Genomic DNA, 21,151 nt, shown 5'->3' with positions numbered 1-21,151 from the left:
CTAAGCTATTTTCTAATGCTGATTTCTAAAGCATGGAAAAAGATATGAACTTACTTTTTTTCTGCTGAAAGAAGAGAGTTAATCTTTCTTTTGGTGGGTTCCATGTTTATATAGCAATAGAACAGAATTTTTTGTGGGCCTTGCAAAATCAGTCAAAATCCAGTAAAATGGCCGGGAGCGAAGGGCCTTGCTCCGGTGAAAATGGCTGGGAGTGAATGAGTTAAGGAATACAGTAGTACTTCTACATACAAAGTTAATTTGTTCCAGGACATTGTAAGTCGAAATGGTCGTACGTCGAGAAGGATTTTCGCATAACAATACATTATTCTGTGAATTCGTTCCACAACCCGAAAACCTACACTAAATCCTTAATAAATACTGCTGGTACTATTGCAAATAGCAATTACACAGAGCATAGACTTCATAATTATATTGACGGGTCATACACTCCGCCACGCCTTCAAGTCGGGGGCCTGCCCACACCAAGAGTTATTTGCAAACACGCAGCCATCTCACGCCGGATTTAGGTTGAAAAAGTACGAAAGCTGTACCGCATACAAACAGGAAGGATCGTCTCAGGAGTTATTTATTCGAGGATTCAAGGTAATTATATATTTTTTGTACCATGCATACATTTGGAAACGTGAAAAAAATTAATGGGAGAAATTAGCCGCTACGGCATTGTCGTCATAGTTCGCAATGTGATTGCCAACGGCCTCGGGTTGACAGGTATGAATACGAGCTGAAACATTAAATACATTGATTTACTGAATTTGATTGGACAATTTAGGCTTCATACTTCATAGAGGCACACTTGATGGAAGGGCTGCCCGCAGCGAGGATCGTTGCACACTTGGTCTGGGATAGCAGCTTCAAGGCGATAGGCGTAACAGATCCCACAATCCACACTGAACATCTATATACAAATGTGAAAACATGAGAAAGATTAAATATAACATGCCCTCAAAAACCTAATAATCCAGTTGAGGCGTGGCTCTTGCAGGCATTTTTGTGTAACGGAGCATCTTTCTTCATTAACATTTAAGTCACAGGCTGAATTGAACGTCATCTACAACGGAGGATTAGGGCCAAATAAAGGAGAAGGGGGAAAAAAAGGACTTAAAGATTAAAATCGTACTGGTACTACGAGAAAAAAAGACGTATTATTACATATGGTACACTGCTATATACTTTAAGTACATGTACCTTAGCTGGGAGCTACGACGAAACATCAATATAAAGCCATCTATTGATTATAATTTGATGTAGATGAGCCAAAAGATATTTTCCTTATTTTTGAAGCAGATTCTAAAATATACTCAAGAGATGCTCAATGTTATTCCAATACGCTAATACAAAAGATAAATTCAATATTGTAGATTTTAACGGAGGCGAAACGCTACGTAAAGTAAGTAGCAGTTTATTCAGCTACGGTAGCCCAACGAAATAATACGACTCTCGTCGTAATTGTGCAAGAAAAAAGTCATGCTATTAAGAGAAAAAACGTTCTGTTACGACGATAAAAAATGTCGTACTATGAGAAAAAAGTCGTACTATTATTTAGCGGTAATGTTGTGCCTCGATATCCACGATATTGAAAGCATCTTGTGTTTTAGAATCAGTTTTACAAATATGAAAAAGGAAATCCTTCATATTTTGGCTAATCTACATCAAATCATTATCAATAGGGCGGAAAACACTCAGGTGACTTGAAGTTCCGCTCTGACACCCCCAATTAGGCCAACTTTCAAAATTGTCCGATATGCATGTGTGATACATTGGAAAGCTTAAAATCTCAATTTTCTGGGGGAAGAAAAATTTTGAACAGGAGGGCATTTGTAAACTAGAAACTGCAATTTCAGGAAAAATTACTTCTGGTCTTTGCCGTGTGGCGATACAGATCTTACCCCCGCCCGGGGCTATCAATAGAATGGACAAATGTGCCCGTCAATGGCATTAAACAAAGTAAATGCCATTAGAAATGAATGGGAAATTTGGACGTCTATGGCCGTCAATGGCAGCACCCTTCAAAAGCGTCAATGGAATCGGGGAAGTTTGGGGGACACGTCCTATTGATATCTGGTCATTTCCTGTTGATTTGGGGATTTTTTTTGTTTTTCCCATTGAAAATGAATGGGAAACATTTTGGACGTCTATGGCCGTCAATGGCATTGAGTTACATAGGCGTTGATAGAATTCAAGTCCATTAGCATCAACAGATTTGACATACATGGCCGTCAATGGCAACAATGCAATGTAGATTCTATTGGAAATCCCAATTCAAAGTGAATGGGACATTTCCCATTAAAAATGAACGGGAAAGTTTTTGGCAAATTCCCGAGGAACTGTAAATTTTTTCCAAATTCTGTATACAATCTTTATGCCCCTCACCCTCCCGGAATTTTTTTATGTCCAAATTATGTTATTTGGTCAAAAATTGTAGGTAGGACAAGTAGCGTTTTAAAAAAAATTTTTTTAAATCGGCGTTTACGTGAAAACGGAAAATTTTTCGGGGCCGTTTGACAAAAAGCCACAGTCACACGAAAATTCCGGACGTGTCGATACCTGAACGGTGCTGATCGGTGCAGCGGTACGGGCTGTGCGGCGCGCCGAAAAAACGCGGAGAATAAGTTGATTAATAAATAAAATATAAATAATAATAAAGTCGCAGAATAACATTATCTGGCTTTGCCAAAAAGGCAAAGACCAGATAAAAAAAAACAAACAGCGAAACCCTATCTGGAGGTGAGAGCACGCGAGAGCAGAATTAATGACGCCATGACTTTAATGAGATATTATCGCGTACTTTGTTTCGATCCAAAAAGTCCATGTAGCATGTATCACTGAGTGTCAAGACACAGCTGTGAATGGCCACAGCTGGATTTTTGGGGGATTTTATGGGTGAAACATGGTAATATAACAAGGGTCTCAATGCAGAAATCGCAGACATCGAGGGGTGATCGAGATTTTCTTTTTCATATATTTACCCGTTTAAACTTTTTTTCAATTTTTCTTTCTTTGGATCGATTATTTTTCATCTATTCATCATCATATCATCAATTTATTGGGGAAAATGCGACAGTAACAAAAAAAAAATACAATTAAGTGATATTTATGAGGTAAATATCCGTGATTTTTTTACAGACACCATTTTTTTCCATTGTGACGTAATTTAAGAGTTTAAAATATGCGAGTGAATAATTCTTTAGAGTTGTTTTTTTTTTTTTTTTTTAAATGAAATATCAGACATCAATTAATTATTCTAAGCTAAAAACGGCAGACATTTTGAATAATAAATATATTTAATTAACTTCGTTTTATGGCTGGGTTGAAACAAAAGTGGTTGCGCGACGTCTGTAAACGGGGGTTTCCAGTGTAAAACGGACAAATTAAAAATAGTTCAGGGGCTTAATGCGACATGAATCTTCTATGGCAGCATATAGACATATTGTTCTGTCAAACACAACAGTTGTTTTGGCTTAGAATACAGCAGTTTCTTTTAAAGGGGAGTGCAAGAGTAGAAACTGCTTTTTCAGTGTTTTCTGAATTTCTGAAATCGTTCATCTTTTGGCCCATCTACATCAAATTATGCTCAATACGGCTTTATATTGATGCTTCGTCTTAGCTCCCAGCTAAGGTACATGTACGTCACGGTTCACCATATGTATTAATACAACTTTTTTTTCCCCGTAGCACCAGTATGACTTTAATCCCAGTCCTTTTTTTCTCCTTTATTTGGGCCTAATCCTTTGTCATAGACATCATAGTCAATGGCAGGAAAAGAGTTGAAGTGCCTATGACAGCAAAAAGCATGTTTATTTCATATTTTACGCGGCATTTTATGCTCCTGAATGAAATGGACCGCTTGGATGTGTGTGAAAGCGATCGATATATTTATTCAATTTTTTTTTTAATCCCGCGCCATGAAAATGAGTGACTTCCGTCCAGAGTTTGAGGAAGAAGGCGAATGTGAGGTCAGCGAACTAATCATCGTCACAATACAGCCCTTACTATATTATACAGAGGGACTGCGGATTCAGTTGATTTTGCAGATTAATTCGTTTATTTATCGCATGCAGGCTTTTGTTGCTGCACCAGGGAGAGGGTTGACCCTTTTTGGTTTCGAAAATCTCCTGTTCATGTTGACGAATGAGCAAAACAAGTCCGAAAACTGTAAGACCATTGGACGGACAAGGTAGTGAGTAAGCTACGTGTTTTATATTATGTCAAATACTGGGATCATGGCACACGTTTTAATAAGGAGGTGGCTTGCATTTTGTGGGTGACAATGCTCCCTGTCCACCGAAAAACCGGGAGTGGCCGCCTACCTCGGCCGACGACTGGCGGCTTGTCGCACACCATTGTCACCGACCGATGAGCGTCCGTCTCTGGCAGCCACACGCTCTCGTCTACGGTTCTTGATTGTGTAGAGACTTTCACCCCTCTCTGCACTCTTTGTGTGCCCGCCAAGAGAACACTATCCTCAGCTTGGGCTCGGGCAGCCACGCGCTCCGACGTCGGTCGGTTTGTCCACCGAAAATGCGCCATTTTAAGCATTCAGCGACAGGCCGAAACTTACTCGAGGGCTGGCCGATCGATGGAGGCTTTCACCCCCGCCGCTCTGTGTGACATGAGTCGGGGTAGTTTTGTGTGATTCTTCGTTTTCGAAAGGCAAGGAAGAGACTTGGAAGAGCCGCTCAGTTCGGGTCAGCATGTAGCGTAGCCGTCACTCTTTTGTTTACACTCTTTCCTTATCTTTAGTCCCCGAAGGGAAACCGCTCGGTCCGGGTTAGCATGTACCCTAGCTATCACACCCCCCTTTTGTTTAAACTTTCCTCCTGAGTCCTCGCCGGGAAATGGTAAGAGTTGGACTAACTCCATTGGCATTAAATACCGTTCGTGAGGTTTAAGAAGTCTGCAGTTTGGACCATTATGCAGTAATTTAGCCTTGTCGTACTGAATGAATGCATTTTTATTATTTCAAATTACATTTAGCACAATACTTATTTGTCATGACCAGACAATTAATTGGGGACGAATACTTAGATTAAAAGAATATGTTGTAAAAATATTGGAGAGATAATAACGATGACATTTTACTGCTCTCTTGCATTTTTCTCGTTCTGAATCTTCCTCCTCCATTGGGCTTGAATTCTAAATCAGATGAAATCGTTACTCTGCCGGCGTCATCACCCAGATGGCGGCGCCAGAGCCCTATAATGACAGTTTTGTGTGATTTTTTTCATTTTCGAAAGGCGAGGAAGAGACTCGGAAGAGCTGCTCGGTTCTGGTTAGCATGTAGCGTAGCTGTCACTCTTTTGATTACTATCTTTCCTTATCTTTAGACCCCAGAGAGAAACGACAAGAGCTGACTAACTCCGGTGGCATAAAATACCGTTCGGGAGGTTTAAGAAGTCTGTAGTTTTGACCATTATGCAGTAATTTAGCCCTGTCGTACTGAATGAATGCATGTTAACACTTCATATTCCATTTAGCAAAAGACTTATTTCTCAAATTGTCATGACCATACAATTTAAATAGCAATCGGGGAAAATATATTAAGATACAAAGAAGATCCTGTAAAAGTATTGGAGAAGAGAGATAAAAAATGATGATATTTTGCTGCTTTCTGTTGCATTTTCCTCGTTCTGAATCTCCCTCCTCAATTGGGCTGAATTCTAAATCAGATGAAATCGTTACTCTGCTGACGTCATCACCCAGATGGCGGCGCCAGAGCCCTATAATGACAGGAGTAGCTAAACGGCAGACTGAAAGACTCCTTTCTCGTCATCTGCGCTTTGCCAAATTGTTGTATATAGAGATGTCCCGATCCGATATTTGGATCAGATCGGATGCCGATATGCGCAAAAAAAATGCGCATCGGTATCGGATCGGAAGACGGAAAAATTCCGATCCAGTTTTTTTAAAGTCCGGTCCGGGTTTTCTAGCGCACCGATTTACATAATCCATTCCAGTTTTTGCTTCGGTTTCCCTAAAATCCGGTCCGCATTTTACGGCACACCTGCAACAAACAACATTACCGTCTCCCAATTTACCAAGAGACTTTATTGGTAAAAATGCCAGCTGTGTGGGATCATTTCACCTTAAAGGACGACAAAGACGAAGAGGCAGAGTGCAACATATGCCACAATAAAGTCAAGCATAGTGGTAAAGCTGTAAGAAGTTTTAATACAACTAACCTAATCAAGCATTTAGCAAAATACCACCACAAACAATATGAGGAGTATGTTAAGAAAACCGAAGACAAAAAGAAAGGTCCTACGCAACTAACACTGGCAGACGCTTTTGCTATGCGTGACAAACTGGCACCCAACAGTCCCAAAACCCAGGGAAAAACAAGAGTCATTGCCGAAGAATTCATTCTGGATGACGAGCCATTATCTTACGTGAGTAAGGACGCACCATCCAACACTTAGAACCACGGTACAACATGCCCAGCCGTCATTACGTCCTTGAGCGATTCGGTCGTGGAAGATTCGAGAACGATTCACAAACATCCAAATTCCGATTATTGAAATATGTCAAGTAAAGCGGAACTAATACACAGCGTGGTCTTCGGGACGCAATGAGAAACTGACTGCATTGCGTCCCGAAAGTAAACATAATGCTTGTCATAGACCCGGGTAATGCCAATGCTCAACTCACGGCTTTAGCTCAACTCATACCGCTGGATAAAAAACACAAGAATACCTGACTGCTGCTGACAGCCGCTACAATCTATGTCAACGTCGTTTTACTGGAGATAATAGATATCATATGTATGTAAAACTAGATACAAAACGACAGACTCGACGGCGTTGGCAACACTGAAGTATTGAAAACCAGATGCGTTAGTAAACAGCCGCCATCTTAAAGCAGAAGACTTCCCTACTAGGCTGTTGTGATCCTTCCAAGCGAACCTAATTAACCTTTTATCTAAAATACTCCTAAATCGGCAAAATCTTGACTCGAATCCATCTTCAAAACAGTTTTAAAACTTTCACATGTCGAAAGTAGACAGAAGGGAAATTACGGAATAACGGGAGCAATTTTAACAACTTTAACAGTTGATTTGCAAAATTAAATGATTTGAATGTAGTTTAAAGCTACCGATACAGAATGGGGACTTGAGTATTTTATTTACTGTTTTAAAATGTTAACTTGATACTGAAATAGTCGTTTATTTAAACCTGAGAGGCTTTTTATACAATTTTTGTAACTAATGCACGAAACATTAAAAGTATTTAATAGCTTGGGAAGTTTGTGGGATTTTCCACTGAGGTTGTTGGTGTGTTTTGCTTTTTTAAAGACAGTTTACAATATCATTTGCACGTTTTACTGACTGACTATGCCATTTCTGTTTGTTATTTATAATGTTTTGTGTTCGTCACTGAATAAACAGTTCAGTTTCTTGTTACCAACCGTTGTGTGTTATTCAAACTCACCTAATTCGGCTGGCTAGTTGTTATCAAGAGTACTAAAACCTTTTTCAACATGAGTCTGACAACTAAGTTAGGAGGCTAAATAACTTTAAACTTTAACACATGCTCAGATAGGTCGGTATCGGAACGGAAGTGCAAAACAATATCGGTATCGGATCGAAAGTGCAAAAACATGGATCGGGACATCCCTAGTTGTATATGCTCGAATCGTCTCAAAATATGATTTTAATTCACATAATAATGCTATTTAAGATATTTTTATGGTGTCACAGGCACTTTAAATACTATGAAATTAAAATAAAATTATGTGTGTGTTTCTTTAAATGACCAAAAATAGTCACTTAGCCTATAAAGGGTTCATAAAGGGTCCCAGATTAGTGGACCAGATGTTAGTTTTTTTTTTCTTTAAAAACTCCTTTCTGAATGCTAATGAAGCTGAAGCATTCATCGCGGCAGTGGATACAGTGTTCTTTCAAGTCAACTGCTGCGACAGAAGGGGAGAAGAGCCACCAGAAAAAGAAAAAAAAAAAGATAAATGGTTTTCCGTGATTAAAGTGATTGCGATAGCGCACGGAATTGTGCCATCTTTGTTGTTTTTAATAGTCCGATCTGTAAACAACCCAATTAGAGAAGAAGTTGTTCGCACCTCTCCGGAAAACAAAATACGCAATGGCAACAGAGACAACAAGAGACAATAGTAGATATCCGCCCCCTAAGATTTGACGCTCATGCAGACACACAAACAGGAGGATGCATGCTGAGATGTGAAACACTCGCGCACATACGGCTCCTTGAGGTAATCGCAATGAAAACAGACATGTTTGGGGAAAGGAGGAGGGGGTTATGTGACATACAGATTTTTCGTGGGTGGCAGGTGACGGGAATTCGATCTCCAAAACATCCTGGAGGTTCTGCAAGACACCAGAGTCCGCGTTCCTGCCAGCAGACCACAGACAGCTCCTTCACACACTAATTAACCACATGCAAATGAGCCTGCAAAGACACTGGGGGATGATTAAGAGACTTTCACCGTTGGTTTAAAAAAAGAAACGGGGTGATGGCAGGGAGAAAAAAAATAGCAGCATTTGTGCTGCCGCTGTGTTAAATTGAAGAGTGTTAAGATAGCCCGCAGTACTTGACACGTGTCATACAGTGAGATAAATGTAACCTGTGGTGATTGTAAAATTCTTACATTTGAGAAGTAATTCTGATCCCCGGCCTAAATATTTTTGGACAATCATTGAATGATTTCCACTTGATTTAGTAATGAGATCACAAACAAAAGCAGCATTCAAATAGCGTACCGCACGAATGCTATTTTTAGACCGCAAGGCTGCGTGACGTCACCATCGTAAACCGGAACGGGGGTCAACATAGAAGAGCGCCCGCATACAACCCATGCAAGTACTGCTTGTTTTCTGCTGGTAATCTTTCAAAAAAGAACTTGCCGAGTAAACACTGCTGCTGTGGAACTTGTAGAAATGACTCTAGACCAGGGGTCGCGTTAACCGGATATTTTCCGTCGTTGACCGGTTTTTTAAAACGGTGATGGAAAAAACTGAAGTCCGTCCGTCATTTTGACAGGTTGCAATTCACACCCCAGACCACAGGGTGGCGAGTTAGCATATTAATTAGCTATTGTCTCTCTTAATGCATGATAATCGTTGGCTCTTCTGTCAGAATATTGTAGCGTCACCGGGGTCTGGTGGCGGCACCGTGATTGACACATCACCGCGAGGTTCTTATTGGTGCACCCGGTGTGCCATCGCGTCATCCAATTGATTGACAAGATTGCCGCCTGTGTATAGACCCCAATCACATGACGTCACAACTCCGCCCCCCTGACTGGAGCCGCCATATTGTGTGTCAGCTCGTCATGTTTACACATTACCGCTACGTACATGCCTCCTATTACGACGTGTTTTTCTGCTTGTTAATATTAATAATCAAAATGGTGAAGGCGTGTGTGGTGATTGGTTGCTGTAACAGAGAAGATAGACGGAGAGACTTGAAGTTCTACCGTATTCTGAGAGACCCGAAGATGAGAGCGAGAGGGACTGCTGTAATTCGACAAAAAAACTGGGCACCAAACGATCACCACAGACTATGTAGTAGTCATTATATCTGGTAAGATGCATTTAATATATATTTAGAAGATTTTAGGCTGACAACCACAATTAAGATCATTGTGTGACGTTGGTGATTGGGGTCTACATCGTTGCCTCTTTTTCTTTGGGGGCGGAGTTGTTGGCGATAAGCAGAGTAAAAAGGGAGAAAAATACCACGACTTCCTGTCTAATTTTTTGCCGCCAAGCAAGCGTTACAATATTAATTAAAATGAATGAAAACTAAACACTATTGAATATGTCATCATTATCATTTTAAAAATTTAAGTGACGGGTAAAAATAGACTATGACCGGATTTTTATGACCCTGTCAGTCAAAATGACAGACAACGAAAATGTCTAGCGCAACCTCTACTCTAGACATAACGACCGTCCACATATGAAGGATGTTTTCTTCATACAATTCCCAAAGCCATGTGAACAATGGATCAACTTGTGCGGACATCCAAAAGACCAGTTTAACGCCAGCAAGGTTAAACCATTCACCATATGCCGTAAACATTTTGTTCGGGGCCATGGTCCTACAGATCCATTGCCTGCTACAGATTGCCCTGAAGAGGTAAGCCCAATTTTTTTTTTTTTTTTTTAAATTGTTGTGATAGCTACACAAAAATAGCAATATAAATTACCCCGAAGAACAGTCAGAGACGTAAGACAACCAGAGGATATAATATACAAGAAAGACAGAACATATGGTGGTAAAGGGTAGCTTGTTGAAACAGGAGAATGTCATTGTCAGTGGCGTAAGGCAATGCACACAAGAAAAAGCTACCTCTGGATCAAATCGGCTTTTTTCCCAGTCTTTTCCAGCCCTCGACACTCAAGTCATCTCATTTGTATGTTTTTCCATATCTTTACCATTGAATTTGGCACCAGGGACATAATTTTCGGACTGAATTGGTAGGTTTAGCTCAGTAAACATCTCGTTCATACAGTATTTACATACTAGCATGAAGGACAAACGCGAGTTTGACCCCACTAGCAACAGTTGCTAACGTCATGAATATTAATGAGCAAAGGTGACGTGTTACGTGCGGTACGCTATTGGTGCTGCAACGATTAATCAATTAACTCAAGTAATTAGATTAGATAAAAGATTCGAATTAAATTTTGCTGCTTCGAGTATTCTTCGGCTTCGAGTATTCTTCGTTTATTTAAAGTGGCATTGTAATGGTTTGTTTTGAAAGTGTTTGCATTTAGTTTTTAGTTTAGTGAATAGGATGTAACTTATTTTACATAGCTGAATCCAGCTGCTCCCTGTTAAGACCAACATAAGCAAGGTTTTCGTTTGACCAAATGTTTTTTTTTAAAGCATTCGTAATCTAGTTTATACGTATATTTACCCGTTTTTTGTGGGAATATGTGTTTGAACCATCTGTTAAGAGCATTGTAGAAAAAAAAAGTTAGCATTTTATAGCATTTATGCTAGCAGACTTTTGCTTAGATACTCTTTTTTTTTTTTCCCATGTGAGGCTCAGCTCAGGTATTTTAATTTTTTATGTTCCTTATCCGATTACTCGATTATTCGAACTAGCTAGTTCATCGATTAATCGACTACTAAAATAATCAATAGCTACAGCTCTAATTCAAATGTAGCTCATAGACTTCATAATATATTGATGGGACACGGGGCGCCAACACTACGCCACGCCTTCGGGTAGGGAGCCTGCCCACACCTAGCATCAAGAGGAGTTATTCTCACACACGCAGCGATCTAATGCCGAATTTAGGTTGAAAAAGTACGAAAGCTGTACAGCATACAAACAGGAAGGATTGTCTCAGGAGAGATTTTTTTGAGGAATTAAGGTAATTATTATATTTTTCATACCATGCATGCATTTTGAAACGTGAAAAAAATCAATGGGAGAAATCAGGCGTTACAGCATTGGCGTTTTACTTCGCAATATTTACGTAAAATAAATGTGAACTGCCCGGTATTTTGCTTTTAATCAAGAATCGAGACTGTTTTGCGTCCATATCTATAAAAAATTCAGTGATTTAAGCATTTATTAAAGCTCTTTGTTGTGATAAGGTGGAGCCACATTGGCTAAAGGACTGGCATCACATTTGACATATTTACGCAAAATAAATGCTAACTGCCCGGTTTTTGCTTTTAACCAAGAATCGAGACTGTTTTACATTCATATCTATAAAAAAATTCAGCGTTTCAAGCATACATTCACAAGAATTTTGATCGTAAAAAGCTCTTTATTGTGATAAGGTGGCGCCACATTGGCTAAAAGTCTAGCATCACATTCAACATATTTACTTACAATAAATGCTAACTGCCCGGTTTTTGCTTTTAATCAAGAATCGAGACGGTTTTATGTCGATATCTATAAAGAATTCAGTGATTTAAGCATTTATTAAAGCTCTTTCATGTTATAAGGCGGCCCCACATTGGCTACAAGACTAGCATCACATTCGACATATTTACGCAAAATAAATGCTAACTGCCCGGTTTTTGCTTTCAACCAAGAATTGACTTTTACGTTCATACCTGTAAAAAATTCAGAGTTTCAAGCATTCATTCACAAGAATTTTCATCGTAAAAAGCTCTTTGTTGTGATAAGGTGGCGCTACACTGGCTAAAAGACTAGCATCACATTTGACATATTTACGCAAAATAAATGCTAACTGCCCGTTTTTTTGTTTTTAACCAGGAATCGTGACTGTTTTCCGTTCATATCTATAAAGAATTTAGGGATTTAAGCATTTATTCACAAGAATTTTTATCTTAAAAAAACTCTTTGTTGTGATAAGGCAGCGCCACATTGGCTAAAAGACAAGCATCACATTCAACATATTTACGTAAAATAAATGCTAACGTCCCGTTTTTTTTTTTTTTTTGCTGTTAACCAAGAATCGAGACAGTTTTACGTTCATATCTATAAAGAATTCAGGGATTTAAGCATTTATTCACAAGAATTTTCATCGTAAAAAGCTCTTTGTTGTGATAAGGCTTCGCCACACTGGCTTAAAGACTAGCATCACATTCGACATTTACGTAAAATAAATGCTAACTGCTCGGTTTTTTGCCCTTAACCAAAAATCGAGACTGTTTTACATTCATATCTATAAAGAATTCAGGGATTTAAGCATTTATTCACAAGAATTTTCAACGGAAAAAGCTCTTCGTCTGTTTCCACTTGGTCAGCTTTGACGGAGAGGCCCCCTATGAATCGGCCCCGCGTCCCGTCAATTTATTATGAAGTCTATGTGTAGCTATTATTTTCCTTTTTTGTTTTTGTTTTGTTTAATTCCACTACCTTCTCTTGTCATTTCAAATAAAATCTATTTGAAGGATGATCAAATAAAAGCCGGCAAACAACTACGAACTGATCAGCCTCAACCGGAACCCGGCGTGTGATGCCGCTTACCACAAATGCATGTTGGCGTTGAGTTTATTCCTCAGCGGAGTCACAACTGCAACAGAAAAAGGGTTAACAATTGCACCGTATTTTACTTAGGTGTCATACCATCAGACGTTTTCCAATTCTTTATTGATTTCCCCAACATGCATTATTACCTGATATTACTCTTTTGCACATGCGTTCATATTTAACAGCCAAGGTTAGTACATGCAGATATCCTGTGTTTCACAGGGGAGCCTTGTCTCTGAGTAGTGCTCATCACTTTCACAATTTCTTATTCCTGCATGCAAAAAGCAATATTTCTGTGCAACACCTCATATTTGAGGGTCGCCGCCTGCCTCGTGTCTCGGGGGGCTGAAGTGTGTGTATTTAATATCATTTGAGTCGCATTGCTAGGCAACACGCTTGGCGTTTCACGACCCTGGATTTACAGAAACAATGGCTGACAATTGATGGGGAATTAAAGAGAAAGCTCCCGGAATGTCTCCGAGGTTGTGACTACGAGAATGAAATCGTGCCAGTCTGAAGGCAAGCGCTCTGACATGACGAAAGACAATAATCAACATGAGCACCCCAGCTCAACTTCAAACCTAAGGAAATTGACGTAGTGATTTTTCCCCCTCACATGATGGTGTCGTACCTAGCTCATCTGAATAATGGTGATTTTGTTTTTTATTACCTGAGTTTATCTATGGCGTGTGGCTTATTGTGTCAGACAGGGCAGATGTCTATGGGGACACACCGCCATCAGTGAGAAACAATCGGAGAGCAAAATTAGAAACGGCCTCGGATGTAGTGAAAAGTGGGGAAGTTAAGATATGCCGGCATTGTGAACAGATGTTAAAGGCACAGGCTTGAAGAATTTGCATGAGATAGACACTCCACCTTGGTCTTTTATGTTTGGTGGGCATTAGTTTGTTTCTTTCATGAGAGAAGATACATGATTTCAAGGACCCCTTCAGTTCACTTCATCGGTAAGATTAAATGAAATTAGCAACACCAAAATGTATTGTGAAATTAAGATCCTACATTCACAATATGAATGAACCATGCAGGTCTTTTGCTTACACCATCTGAGGCTACGTCTAAACTACGGATAATGGCCTTAAACAAGAGATAGACCAATATATCAGCCGGCCGATATGTCGGTTGACATATATCGGCATCGGACTTTTTGTTGTTGTTGAAAAAGTCAATTTAAAACTAGGGGTAAGAATTGTGCCATTTTTCAGAGGATTGGAATCTGGTGAAAAAGATTGGGTTTTTAATTAAAAAAAAATTTTTTAAAAGTTTTTATTAGGGCTGTCAAAATTATCGCGTTAACAGGCGTTAATTAATTTTTTTTAATTAATCACGGGTAAAATATTTGACGCAATTAACGCATGCACCAAATGACCTGCTCGCACATTGCCTCAAACAGATTACAATGAGGACGTTTATGGACATTAAGCGTGAAGAGAATGCCACCGGCCGCTTGGGGGCAGCGCCGTTCCATACTCATGTTATTTCTTCTAAACGTGGGAGAATTAGTAGTTGTGAGACGTTTATGCTGTATTCACAATGCAATGCAAATTGCTATTTGTGCTCCACACATATTTCGGTAAGTTTTCTTTCTTTTAGTGGCAATTATGTGTCTCTTGTTGTATTTTGAGTAAGATATGTACAGATATATGTTATACAGTAAAGGCGAGTGGACACAGGCGTTCTTTGAACCACGCCGTTTATTATGGGGTCAGATTAGTCTCATAAGTACTCGTACACACATTGTGGGATTCATAAACACATAGCATGCGAAACACACACACATTGTGGGATTCGTACACACATTGTGGGATTCGTAAACACATAGCACGCGAAACACACACACATCGTGGGATTCGTACACACATAGCACGCGAACCACACACATTGTGGGATTCGTAAACACATAGCACGCGAAACACACACACATTGTGGGATTCGTAAACACATAGCACGCGAAACACAAACACATTCACCAAATGTGTGTGTGAATTGTTTTACGCGCATTTGTAACGTGCTTCCAATTACAAATTCCCACTTACGAATACAAATTCCCACTTACGAATGTGTGGATCGTTTTGATACCCGTCATGCGCAACTGAGAAGAACACATGCATTTTTTTTAACTGGAGCCCGTCTTCAGCCAATCAGACGTCTTCTTCTTAAACAGCCAATCACAAGGGCTGGGCTGTTTCGTTACGTCACTGCTGTGCGCCTTCAAGTCCGGCTAGAGATTCCTTTTAGACTACAACGCAGTTCATGCGGTTGTCGTGCGGGTAAGTAAATTTCTAAAGTATTTTCTTTTTATAGTGCCTTTTGACCACTAACCTATGTAAGCAATTACATATACACGAAATACTTAATTGGAATATTGTTGATATTGCAAGACGAAAGCGTAACGAAGTTAACGTCTCATGATAAGGAGTAAACACTAGCTTCCTTGCTTCTATTGTTGTCGTTAGAAGGGAGTAATATTTCTAAAGTATATTCATTGTATAGTGCGTTTTGTCCGCTAACCTCTGTAAGCAAATACATATACACGAAAGACTGAATTGGAATATTGATGATATTGCAAGACAAAAGCGTAATGAAGTTAACGTCTAAGCAGTAAACATGTTGGTCGCCAAAGTTTTAATGGCGATTCGGTTATTGTTCAAGAGAGATTTTTTTACATTATAGCCGGTTAACAGCGTACGGAAGTTAGCATTGTATGATATAAGCATTAAACATTTGGGTCACCTGGGTTTTAATGGAGTTTCGTGCTTGAAATCATACAGAAATTAACCATATCTACAAATGGCTAGTGACCCAATTAAGTCATTATATTTTGAGAAGGCTAAGTCCTATATATATTAAAATTTTTCAAAAAAGCTTAACTGCTAATCATTGTTTTCGGGAGTGTATGTATAAAGTATTTGGAAGTCATTTTTCAAATTTGTCTTTCTGTGCATGTGCTTTACAGTTGGTGTACAACATGGAGAAGAGGTTCCAGGAGATTTCAATTTTATGTCTAGGGGTGAATTCCCTAATTTATAGTGAATCTCAGAAATGTGCTTTAAGAAGATATATGCAGAAGCTCAAACTGAAGGGTGAGTAGGCAAAGTATTTGTGATGTTGCTGTTATTTATAATATATATATATGTGTGTGTGTGTGTGTGTATACAGCTATATAATTGTTATTTGTGTGTATTTGTGTTTATATGTGATCCAGTCCCAAACAGAAGCACGATCACTGTTTAATGAAGTACACTCGGCTTCAATTGGTGCACACACAGGCACTGTTAAAACCAGATCCTCAATGTACTCCAGAAATTATTGGGATGGCATGACGGTGGACATTGACTGATGGGTATGTGATGGTTTATTTCTGCATTTTGTCACTAACTAATTTTGGTGAGCTATTTCAGATCTTATTAACCTGACCCGTTTCTCATGACGATTTGTTTTAAGGTCTCTGAATGCGACGGATGTCAGAGGACTGGTAACTCTTTGGCTGTGTGTGACACAGCCATTACAAAGCATTAAGGTATATTTTCATAGTGACCGTGTGTAATCAAATAAAGAAATGTATTTCTGGTTTTTATTACATGCGTGAAAAATTGGAAACAGCTTTGTCTAATGTCACGCATGTATTTAATATTTGGACATGCGTGAAAATTAGGTTTTTATGTGTTCCCTTCATATCAAGGTGGGAGCCATCTACCCAGATTAAGTTAAAAACTTCAAAGATAAAACATGGTGCTCTTCAGATTTTGTAGGAATAGCTGTAAGAGATATGTTCAATATTGGATTTGCCTTTCACAGGTGTCTGCTGTTTGGGAGTTGGTTGGGATAGACCTGACTGGGCCTCTCCCAAAAACCAAGGATGGCTTTCAGTACATTCTTACTGCCACCGATTATTTTTCCAAGTGTGTTGAGGCCTTTCCTTTAAAAACCAAAACAGCATCAGAAGTGGCATAACGTATCTGCTCAATTGTTTATAGACACAGATGCCCCCAAAGAATCCTGTCCGACCAAGGAAGAGAATTTGTCAATTAGGTATCTGAATGCATTAAATTATTTTCACAGTGGGATTTTGGCATTGTTGTTTTCCCCCTTTTTTATTTATTTTTTATTTTTTTAATTGGATTTATTTACAATGTATCAATTTTTCAGCTCAACGATAACCTTTGTGCCTCCTGTGCATTGAAAGGAGTGTTACAGCTGCATATCATCCTAAGACGAATGGGCTGGATGAGAGGACAAATAGCAAACATAAAACGGCAAGTTGTTGTTGGTGTTCTAAAATGTATATCTAATTGTACCCTTCTACTTCGTACAGCTCTTACAAAATTGGTGAACGACCGACAGGATTTGTTTGGTGGTTTGGCCTATTCAGTAGATAATTTTGACCGGATGGTCATCTGGTCAAGTGCTGTAAATAATAACTTTTTTGATTTAACAATGTTGTGTTTTCAGTTAAATTACTGTGGGCTGCAGAGGATCAAGGCAAGGTGGAGGCTGTCGTTGGACCGTATAAATTATACGACACATCTTTTCATACGCTAAAAGGCAACGGCTGGCTGTCTGATGAAGTCAGTGGGAGCAATAAGTGTTTAGCAAATAACAAAGATTCTTGCCTTTTGCCAATTTTTTTATTTTGCTATGCAAGTATTTGATGCATACATGCATATCCTCATTGAAAGGCAGCAGCCAAGTGCTGGATATAGTTTTTCTCAATGCATTTATTTTTTGCCGGAGTATAGTTGTAATGTTGTTACCCCTTTTTTTAACAGGAGCCCATTCACCAACTCTCTGCTGTGGTAGCTGGGAGTCTGCTTTTGGGAAAATTTCAGCCTGTTAGAAAGGTAATCCATTTCATGCCAATATTTAGCTATATTATTTTAACGCCAGTAACCCAAAATAACAATAATTTGGTATTGTATGTTCTTCAGAGGAAATTCCCTGTTGAAAAAAAAAGTGTATTTGTCCTGTCCTGTCCTGTATGCGCTCATTGGATTTTAGTGGTTAGTGGGTTTCTTATATTTTCTTAAGACCTACCGATTCTGGAATGTATTATATATAGCTATTAATTTAGCTGATGCCATACAGAAGTTAAATTTCATTAGTAAGTCAACTACATAAATCTGTCATTGTGCAGAATTACACAAAGGAACTAACCTTTTATAGATTGTCCACATTTCTAAGAGAACACTGGTGATCAACGATCCCTTGAGTAACGAGGACAAATATGAGCAAAATCTTGCGGAATTGGAGGTAACCGCTTCAGAAAGTTTAAATTCCTAGTATTATGTTAATATGGAAGTTAATAGTTCAATGTTCATCTTCATTGTTTTGCTTATAAAACAATAATTAGGAACTTCTTGAGGTTGGCGGGCCGTGAGTTCCAAATAGAAACTTGGACTACCAAAACTGTGGCCCATAACAAGCAGCAGAACAACAGTAGCTGTGGGGTTTTCACATTAAAGGTAATGATTTTAAGATTTCGGAGTCTCTGCAGTAAAACTTTGCTGCTGTTGTTGTTTAGCACTGATATGTAACAGAATGCCTAAAATGCCATTTCAGTTTGCGGAAGAGTATATGGCCAATGGAGATCTCAGGCACAACCAGACCCACCTTCCCGAAGTTCTGAAGGCTCGAGGAGATCTAGCCTGTGCCCTCCTACAGGCTGGGAGTCTGAGATGTCTATTTAAATTAAAAAAATGTCTCAAAACTTACTTGGTCTCCTCACCTCACATAATTGAACTCCTGATTGCTCTCAATGTCACTATTTACTTTCAAAGGCATCCAAAGAACAGATCTGAGGATTTGCTGCTGCGCTTTATCCTCTCTTGCCATCATTGATCACTTATTAGGTTTGTCGCAATAAAAAAAAGTGTTTAAAAAGGTAGTAAAATTCATGTGGCAGGTCTTAACCCCTTAATGCCTGCAATATGAAGCAATTGTCAGAGAATCACAAAATGTGAAAAATAAGGTCTTAAACCTTTTTTTTTCCAAATTTGTAAAGAAAAATGTGTAATAAGCGCTCTAATATCTATTTTCCTTGTTAAATCCTGTTTTTCTCATGGAACATGCAGATGCATGAGTTGACTTGCATCCTTTTTTTTTTTTTTTTTTTTTTTTTGAGGAAAGAGTTCTAAATCCTAAGTGTATCAAATGTGATTCATTTGGCAAGAAAGCTCTGTTGCTCCAAGTCTTTCAAAAATATATTTTTTTATATCCGTAATAGACTACCATCCTTTAAATACTGTCACTGTAGGTAGCATTTTTAACAGGCTTATAATGTCTATTTTTTTCCTTTTAAAATGGTCTTAAATTGGTTTAAGCATAGACATCACAATCATACATTAAGAAGTCTGAATTTTCCCAAGTATGACTCTCAAATAGGCTTGAAATGGAGAAAGTAATCTTAAAAAGACTTATTTAGCGGAAAAAAAGCCTGTTAAAAATGTGCCACATATAGTACAGTATTAGACATCTAATCTTGCTCTCATCATCCCTCTGCTGAGCGGTTCAATGAGTTTTTCACCAGTTGACATCCAATACATTTGAAGTGCATGGGAGGTCCTCCCACTCAAAATGGATGGGACGTCTTCAGCTGTCAATGACAGAGAAAGGCAAAACCGTTAAACGTATGCTACACGTACGCTACATTTGTTCGACGGGACACCTTGCATCGATAGTCCCCGCGGTCGAGTTGAGCTGTCAAAAACGGGGCTCCTACTTTTACAAAAGCTCCCCATTTGTCACTTGTCACTCAGTACACCGGACTTGAAGGCGCACAGCAGTGACGTAACGAAACAGCCCAGCCCTTGTGATTGGCTGTTTAAGAAGAAGACGTCTGATTGGCTGAAGACGGGCTCCAGTTAAAAAAATGCATGTGTTCTTCTCAGTTGCGCATGACGGGTATCAAAACGATCCACACATTCGTAAGTGGGAATTTGTATTCGTAAGTGGGAATTTGTAATTGGAAGCACGTTGCAAATGCGCGTAAAACAATTCACACACACATTTGGTGAATGTGTTTGTGTTTCGCGTGCTATGTGTTTACGAATCCCACGATGTGTGTGTGTTTCGCGTGCTATGTGTTTACGAATCCCACAATGTGTGTGGTTCGCGTGCTATGTGTGTACGAATCCCACAATTGCGTGTGGTTCGCATGCTATGTGTGTACGAATCCCACAATGTGTGTGTGTTTCGCGTGCTATGTGTTTACGAATCCCACAATGTATGTACGAGTACTTATGAGACTAATCTGACCCCATAGTTTATTGACATAAGTTTCGGCAACTCCTTCACAAAAAACATAAGTATCGTTTAGTGAAAGCACAACAAAAATAATATTCCTGTCTCTCCAAAAAAACAATAATGTTCACAAAAAGAAAAGCACTTCAGTCTATAGTAATGAGGCCCTATTCTGACACACAGTTAAACAACAATGCAAAATGAACTGGCATTCCATATCAAAATAGCTATGCAAAATACATGTAAAACTTAGACTTTGGTGACTCTATTTTTATTATTGTTATTTTTATTCTTATTATTATTATATTAACTGTACTTTTGATTGAAAATTTTACAAATTTTATTAAAACGAAAACATGAGGAGGGGTTTTAATATAAAATTACTATAACTTGTTACTATAACAATTATCTTTTAAGAACTACAAGTCTTTCTAGCCGTGGATCACTTTAACAGAAAGAATGTTAATAATGCCATTTGTGGATTTATTGTTACAATAAACAAATACAGTACTTATGTACAGTATGTTGTATGGATATATCTGTCGTGTGTCTTATCTTTCCATTCCAACAATAATTTACAGAAAAATATGGCATATTTTAGAGATGGTTTGAATTGCGATTAATTGCGATTAATTAATTTTTAAGCTGTAATTAACTCGATTAAAAATTTTAATCGTTTGACAGCCCTAGTTTTTATGCTTTAGCCGCCTCACTCTCCCTCCTGCTGTTTTGCTTGTTAAAGTTAACGACGATTTACAGATGTTGAAGCTTTGATCTTGCCAGAGAAGCTTGGCAGCGCTACCTTCAAAGACGCCGAATGTGTCAATCATCGTTTAGCTTGTTAAACACCAGTGTGCTGTGGCAACTCATTGTGTGTGTACGCGTGGCTGTTCTCAGCAGTGAGTGGATTTGAGTGGACTCACTCAATGAAGCATTTAATAAA

The 21,151-nt window shown here is 38.8% G+C and overlaps 2 protein-coding genes across 8 annotated transcripts in view; one reads left to right on the top strand and one right to left on the bottom strand.

The window, feature by feature from the left end:
- fancl (FA complementation group L) overlaps positions 1 to 21,151 on the bottom strand; it is a 63,108-nt gene that overhangs the window by 1,538 nt on the left and 40,419 nt on the right. For all 3 annotated transcript variants that reach the window (XM_057848164.1, XM_057848166.1, XM_057848165.1), the window contains 3 exons: positions 12,949 to 12,994; positions 8,297 to 8,378; positions 800 to 916 (listed from right to left, as the gene is read on the bottom strand). In XM_057848164.1, the coding sequence (XP_057704147.1) occupies positions 800 to 916; positions 8,297 to 8,378; positions 12,949 to 12,994 (245 nt within the window). The remainder of the gene's footprint in view (positions 1 to 799; positions 917 to 8,296; positions 8,379 to 12,948; positions 12,995 to 21,151) is intronic.
- On the top strand, positions 15,161 to 18,680 carry LOC130922906 (uncharacterized). Of its 5 annotated transcripts, XM_057848169.1 has the most exons (13): positions 15,161 to 15,239; positions 15,926 to 16,052; positions 16,175 to 16,312; positions 16,414 to 16,489; positions 16,768 to 16,871; positions 16,947 to 17,001; positions 17,156 to 17,323; positions 17,422 to 17,537; positions 17,739 to 17,810; positions 17,898 to 17,969; positions 18,133 to 18,219; positions 18,320 to 18,431; positions 18,529 to 18,680. In XM_057848169.1, the coding sequence occupies exons 6-12, from the start codon at positions 16,953 to 16,955 to the stop codon at positions 18,344 to 18,346; spliced, it is 591 nt and encodes a 196-aa protein (XP_057704152.1). In that variant the 5' UTR covers positions 15,161 to 15,239; positions 15,926 to 16,052; positions 16,175 to 16,312; positions 16,414 to 16,489; positions 16,768 to 16,871; positions 16,947 to 16,952; the 3' UTR covers positions 18,347 to 18,431; positions 18,529 to 18,680. The 5 variants fall into 5 exon arrangements, with proteins under 5 accessions (XP_057704152.1, XP_057704153.1, XP_057704150.1 ...); XM_057848170.1 differs by lacking the exon at positions 17,898 to 17,969; XM_057848171.1 differs by lacking the exon at positions 17,422 to 17,537 and having other exon boundaries at positions 15,162 to 15,239; positions 17,156 to 17,225.

Source organism: Corythoichthys intestinalis, chromosome 10 (assembly GCF_030265065.1).
Source record: "Corythoichthys intestinalis isolate RoL2023-P3 chromosome 10, ASM3026506v1, whole genome shotgun sequence".
NCBI classification, from domain to species: domain Eukaryota; kingdom Metazoa; phylum Chordata; class Actinopteri; order Syngnathiformes; family Syngnathidae; genus Corythoichthys; species Corythoichthys intestinalis.
Note: the sequence above shows the minus strand (reverse complement) of the source record. Positions and strands in the feature narration are given on the sequence as shown.